The sequence below is a fragment of the Chinchilla lanigera genome, unplaced genomic scaffold, assembly GCF_000276665.1.
Source record: "Chinchilla lanigera isolate Chin_1 unplaced genomic scaffold, ChiLan1.0 scaffold00009, whole genome shotgun sequence".
Classification (NCBI taxonomy): domain Eukaryota; kingdom Metazoa; phylum Chordata; class Mammalia; order Rodentia; family Chinchillidae; genus Chinchilla; species Chinchilla lanigera.
The window spans coordinates 10514442-10520887 of record NW_004955410.1 but is presented as its reverse complement, the minus strand read 5'-3'; the positions used below and the strand labels follow the sequence as shown (position 1 = coordinate 10520887).

The following is a 6446-nucleotide window of genomic DNA, read 5'->3' as shown; positions in this document are numbered from 1 at the left end:
GTTGTAAGGATGGTGTTGTTTCAGCTTTAAGAATAATAGATTTCACTTCAGGAATCTTTTTTTTTAACCAGGATGGCTAAAAGTAAGAGCTGAGAATCTTAAGTGTTGTCAAAAATATAGAGCACATGGAACTCAGTCTTTGCTGTTGGAGTGAAAGCTGGAGCCACAACCTTGGGGTTCCTTGGAGGTCTACAGCAACTGTCTCAGCAACTGCGCCCCCCACCCCGTATATTCTCAGAAGCAATGAATATTTATGTTCACCAAAATACAAGTACAAAAAAGTCTGTAGTGCTGTAACTCATCACAGTAAAAGAGCTTGAAATAGCACCCAAGTGATTGGATAAATAAACTGCAGTATAATCTTCCAGGGGCATCAGACACAGCAGTGAGGAGAACTGGACCACTGCTACACAGTGCCCCAGGGACCCAGCTCACAGACACTGAAGGAAGCCAGTCACAGAAGCGTGCACCGCATGGATCCATTTATGTGAAATCCAAGAATGACAAAACTAACCTGTGATGATGAAGATCAGAATGGTGCTTATCTCAGGGAGATGTCTACATAGGTTAAGTACCTTAGCTCTGTGCGTTTTAGCCAACGATAGTTTTACCTCAATAAGAGAAGAATAAAAGAAGGTGTCTATTGTGCCTTCTGATTCCCAGATGAGCAGCTCACTAGTTATTCGTCCATTTTTTTCATGCTCTGCTTTTGAGAAAGACCTGAGGTGACTCGCAGAGGTATTTATAAGTGAGGCTGGGGGATGCTCAGGTCAGGACAGGAATCCTGCATGAAACAGGTATGAGCATCAGAAAGTCTTGTGTTAAACTGAAGAGAGCTTCCTGGTGGCTGATGCAAAGAAGAAACGAGGGATTCTTGTCCAAAAGCCAGCCATGCCAGGGGATCAGAAGCACAGGAGTTCTGAGCCGCAAGATACGTTTCTCCCGCGCCATTGCAGAAAGCAGCAACTATGGGATCAAACCCCTTTCTGTTTTTAAAAAAATTTTCTGAAACCTCCCATTCACCCTGGATGGCTGAATGCCTTCAGCCCACATCTCTGTACCTGTGAGATTTAGGGTACAACGGCAGGGACCCCCGCCATTGGAGCTGGGCCTGGCACTCCACAGTTCATTTGGCTGAGTGCGGCTTGGAGGGTGCCGTGGTGTACGGCTTGCCATCCCTGCTTCTGGCACCCAGGCCGGCACCCTGGGCACGCTCTGTGCTTCTTGGCCCCTCTCCTTCCTGGCTGGTGCTGCCAGGCAGCCCTGACCCTTCACCAGCCCCGGCTCTGTGTGACACAGCCACGGTTCCCTGGGCGCTGGGCTGTCTCCTTGCAGGCCTCTGGGCTGGTGGATCTTTCCACTTTCTGGCTCCAGTTTTTGTGTTGAATTCATATATTTCCCCAGTCACTAGGAGAGAGGAAAACAGCAATCAGATAAACCAGGAATTCAAATAATTCTGTCTCACCCCACCTCTCCCCAGCTCTGTTCTGACTGCCAAGTAAGGACACATGCCAGAGGGTGCAGATCCCAGCTGGGAACCAGGCTCAGAGTGGCACATGCTTGTCACCAGCCTGCCCTTCCCCCAGGCCGTGTGGCCGGGTGGCACATGCCACACCTCTGCGGATGGGAAGGTTTGAGAGAGTCGCAAAGCCACCTGCTTTGCCAGACGAGGGTGTGTCACCCTGGCGCTCCCGGTGGGTGTCGGATAAACTAAAATCAACTCCTACTGGGTTTACCCATGACATTCTGGTTTATTTTGTTTGTTTTTAAAGACCCCTGCATCCCTGCTATAAAAAGGAACTCACTGAGCAAGGAGGAAAAGGCTTTGCTTTTTATTTATGTTAGGGGAGCAGAGATTTGTAGACACAGACATACAAATCTGGCCCTACTGGAGATGATGTAAGCAAGCCGCTTTTATTGTGCTGGAGCCAACACATACTAATTGACGCATTTGCTCACATTAGGCCAGTTGGCTCATTTCTTCCCTTTTCTTTTCTTTCTTTCTTTTTTACTTTTTTATTTTTGTTTAATTTTCTCAAACAAACAAAAACCGCCAAAGTCCTCCGGGCTTTTGCTGTGGACCATGGCGTTCACGGCGGGCCCGGCTCTTGACTCTCCTCCGTAACCCTCTCGCGCAGGCTCTCACCAGCGCTCCTGCTAATGTGGGCACATTGTGGTAACAAGTGCCTAATAATAGAGGGAAATTTCATTTCAGTAGCAGCAGCTTCTCACTGGAGAGGAGCCATCCTCCTTTCGAGGAGGACTCGAGCGTTCGCCTGGGCGCGTGGCAGGGAGCCAGCGCACTTGCCTCCTGAATTTGGTTTCCTTCCCTTTATTCATGTCTATAATTGAGTCTTTGTAAGCGGAGGGATGTGTGTAAAGGAGCTAAATTTGGAGCTGATCTCGTGGGGGTGATGAGAGCTCTGGAGGCCAGCTTTCCTTAGGTTCGCCTTGCCAACCAAGAACAAATTCTTGGCCCCGATCTAAGGAAAAAAGGAAGCCAAACTTGCCATTTCTTCCACTACCAAGAGGATGGTACTAGAAGCATGCGGCAAGGATGGGGTAAGGGAGGGAGTTCCAAGGAGCAGGAAAAAATACATGCGGGATCTTGAATTCAGGAATTCCCTAAACCGGTTGGTGAGTTGGGCAGGGAGGGAAGGAAGAGGCATGTGCTTGTGCACAAGCCTGCAGGGGGAACCTGGCCGAGTCCTCGCCGAGGGCCCGTGTCAGCCACCATCTGCGCCATCCCAGGCGGCCTCTGAGGGTCAGGGCTGTACCGTGGGCAATGTGGCCAAATGGACAGACAAGCTGCCTTAAGAGCAGGAAATTGAACAAGGGAGAGACAGGCACTCTTAGGGGCAGCCTTGCTGCTGGATTACCTGGGTCCACAGCTTCTCCATCAAAGACAGTGTTCATCTGGATAGTTTCCTAAGGAGAAGAAAGACGCAGCCTCAGGCCCAGCCCTGGGCTCCTCTCCCAGGCGAGGCCGCTCACCCTCACAGCCCGGTTCCTACTCAGAGCTTCTCCGCGATTATTCATTCAGCACTGTGCTGAGCGCCGGGGACCCCGTGGTGAATGGGGCTGGCACAGCTACTGCCTGCACCCAGCTCGCCATGGACAAACACGGGCCCCAGTGTGGTCCCAAGGCCGTGGCAGAGGAGGTGCCGATGCTGCGGGGCACAGGTGGGCGGGAGGGGGGCACAGAGTCCAGACTTGGGGTTGAGGCTCTGAGTCGTGGAGAAGGAAGAGTAGAAATGCCACGCACCGTGGGCTAAGGATGCATCCCCCGAAGGGCTCATCGTCAGGCAGGCTTGCAAAGCAGGCGCAAGTGAGCCCCTGAAGTGCCCGCCTCTGACCCCGGCACTCCCGCCTCTCCTCTGCCACCTCTCCTGGTGGCCAAAGCAGTGTCAGGTCTAGGCCTTCTCCATGCCTGTGCTCCAAGAGCCAGACCCTGTGCCTCCCTCCAGGGCCTGATCTCGCCTCACATACCTGTCCCTGACCCCATGGCCACCCCGTTCCCTCAGGTGATGTGCCCTAAAGGTGCCAGGTCGGGCTGTTAGCACACGGAGGAGAATGGGGATTAGAGCTGAGTGGGCCTTTCAACCCCTGGTACATCACAAGTATAATCACCTATTCTCCTCTCCACAGAGGAAGGAAGCAGGAACTACACGGGCTTCACCCATTGGGTCATCTCAGCTGCCGCACTCTTGATGGCCGTGGGGATTTACTTACCCACTGGATTAACACTGCACAGCTCTAAGGCAGCTCCCAGGGCAGCCCCAAGGGACTCGTGTAGATGGTCAGACCTCGGAGACCAAAGATCGCCTCCTCCCCCTCCTCCATGTAGCCTGACTAGAGGCGATGGGCCCACCGCAAGAGTTCCGGGCCGCCCTCGGCCCTCTTTGTTGCACACGTTCACCAAATTCACGTGTCTCGGACCATTACAAAGTTTTACTTTGGAGGATAGGGACGTGCTTCAAGTCCTATCATTTCTCAGCGAGGACATTCGGTTCAGTAGAACAAACAAGGAGAGCGTGAGATGGAGAGGTAAGCCTTGCATTTGTGCGGCACCCGCCCGAGTTCAGAACAGTCCCCACCTGTTTCCGTAGGGCAGGTGAACTCACTCCCATTTCACGGGTAAGGCCTCTAGAGCCCTGCAAGATCAAGAGGCCCCGAGGGCCCAAGCAGGGCTTTCTCTAGCACTTTCCCGCAGGGTAGTGAAAGAACAAAGAGAAACTGAATGCCATGGACAGCCAAAGCCCAGGTGCTGGTCCTGGCGCCTTCCTACCCCAGGCACTGTGTTGGGGAGCTGAGCTAGTGTAGATAAACACCGCGAGTCGATATTTATGGAACCCAGCTTCAGCAAATGCATTGCAGGCGTGCTCAGAGGAGGGAAGGACGGCTATCAGGGACGCGTCACTGGCAAGCTGTCCCAGGGGCCAAGGCACGCACCGCCCTGAAGGGTAAGTGCCCTGCCAGGCCTGCCTGTGAGGACACCTCGCCACCACCCAGCACCAGTGCCCAGGGCTGGCCACACTCACCACAACTGCTGTCTTCACGTGCTTCACGTCTGCAGGGAAGAGCACAGGCCAGGGTTAACACGTCTCGCTGTGGGCGGCTCTCAACCACCAGCGGTGCACACACGCCTGTCCCACCAGCCGGCATGGCCCAGTCCCCCCGAGTGGTACAAGCCGCCCATGGGGACGGTCACACATGCATCACCAGAGATTCAAGCCGGCCAGAACATGTTAAGCTTCAGAAGTGCTAAATTGACCTTAAAATTCTACCGCCCACAAGCTTTAAACTCAATCATACAGATGTGGCAAAAGAATTTTTCTGTTTGCAGAAAATGTTTGTTGATGGTTTTCCATCTTCCTGGAAAAAAATATAAACATATACACACATACACACAATACATAAATCATTTAATTTTGTTTTACTTTTTTCCAGCTTATTGTTACTGCTAGGCTTAAGAAACTAGCATTTGATTGGCTTTATTTTTTTTCCTTTTTTCTTTTTTGGTCTTTTTGAGACAGGGTTTTGCTATACAGTTCAGGCTGGCCTTGAACTAATTTTGTAGCCCAGGTTGCCCTCAAACTTGAAGAGATCCTCCTGCCTCAGCCTCCCAAGTGCTGGAATTACAGATGTGGGCCACCACACCAGGCCTTTGATTTGTGTTACAAATCAGGAAGATGGGTTGATGTATTTCTTTATAATACAGGATTTTTAAAAAGATCCATTGCCTATACCCTTTTTAAAAAGTACCTGGAACTGCAGAGAGTTTGAAAATGTCATTTGTTAACATCATCTCACTCAGAATGGTCAATAGTGATTATAATACAAGCTCCAGATGTGCTTTCCTGTGGATGAGGAGATGCCGGAAAACACTTTTTTAAATGTTTTGATTCTGTGGCCTGCAGTCAGCTTGCGGCAACAACTTGGTGGCCGGGGCAGGACCCCCGCACCTCCTCAAGGCTGGAGCTCCCAGGACAGCCTGGCTTAGTTACCAACTTCTCTGCATCACTTCGCTCTCTGGCTCCTCCGGGGTACTCATCCCCACCTCCAACTAGTTGGACCTCAACAGTTCATGAAGATGATCAAATCCATTACAACCTCTTGTTTCTTCTAAAGCTCTAAAGTATCGCTTGTTCTTTCAAAAGAGGCAGGGTCGTAACCAGCACTAGCTGTCCTCGGAGGGACCACACCCACACACAGCAGCAAGTAGACGCTGCTTGTGTTTAACACCTGCAGATTTCCTCTTGCCCACCCTGCCTGGAGGGGAACCGACCTGGGTGGCGCAGTTGGGCCGATGGGACAGGACCCTGGGTAGGGAGCAGGGAGGACCACATGAGATCTGAGACCAAGGGCACCATGCACCCAGCCCAACATGCCTTCCTCTACAGTGGTGTGCCCGAAAACCCACCAAACACAGCCACACCCTGATGAGGCTGAAGCCATTTACACACAGTACAACAGAGCAAGAGAAACACAACAAACAAAAGCAGGAAATCAGCACTGTACATACCGGTACCTCCTTTCTTTGCCCTATGGGGGGAGAAAGGATGTGCATTAATTAGCCTGAAAGTATTACACAGCAGCACACAGCTGATAACATAGGGCCCTGGAGGTTGTGTTCCTTGGGATTCAGGGTCTGGGTTGATATAGGGGCCAAGGATGCAGGCCAAGAAGAAGGCTGGGATGCTAGCCTGCTCCGAACAAAGCAGCTCTATCCCTGATGCCCTTGGACCAGGAAGCTTCTGGAGTCTCCTGAACTTGCAAACAACTGCCTTGAACTCCAGGGACTCTGGTGCCTCTCATGAGGACACCGGGCAGGGCATGAGCAGCTTGGCGAGAGGCCAGGTGAGTCTTCCTGCCGTGTTTCCTGCCTCCACAGCCAGCCTAGCCCGGGGTGGGGGGGTGGGAGGCTGCAGGGCCGGCAATTGGGT

The 6446-nt window shown here is 52.1% G+C and overlaps 1 protein-coding gene across 2 annotated transcripts in view; it reads right to left on the bottom strand.

Annotated features, from left to right (window-relative positions):
- Window positions 1–458: 458 nt before the first annotated feature.
- The window catches only part of Cdhr3 (cadherin-related family member 3), a 63352-nt gene continuing 57364 nt past the window's right edge, over window positions 459–6446 (bottom strand). The window contains exons 16-19 of one of the 2 annotated variants that reach the window (XM_005377265.2): window positions 6026–6045; window positions 4542–4570; window positions 2880–2928; window positions 459–1407 (exon numbers count right to left, since the gene is read on the bottom strand). In XM_005377265.2, coding sequence (XP_005377322.1) covers window positions 1127–1407; window positions 2880–2928; window positions 4542–4570; window positions 6026–6045 — 379 coding nt within the window. In that variant the 3' untranslated portion in view covers window positions 459–1126. Of the gene's footprint in view, window positions 1408–2879; window positions 2930–4539; window positions 4571–6025; window positions 6046–6446 lie in introns of both variants that reach the window. The other variant, XM_013510534.1, reaches the window with a different exon arrangement.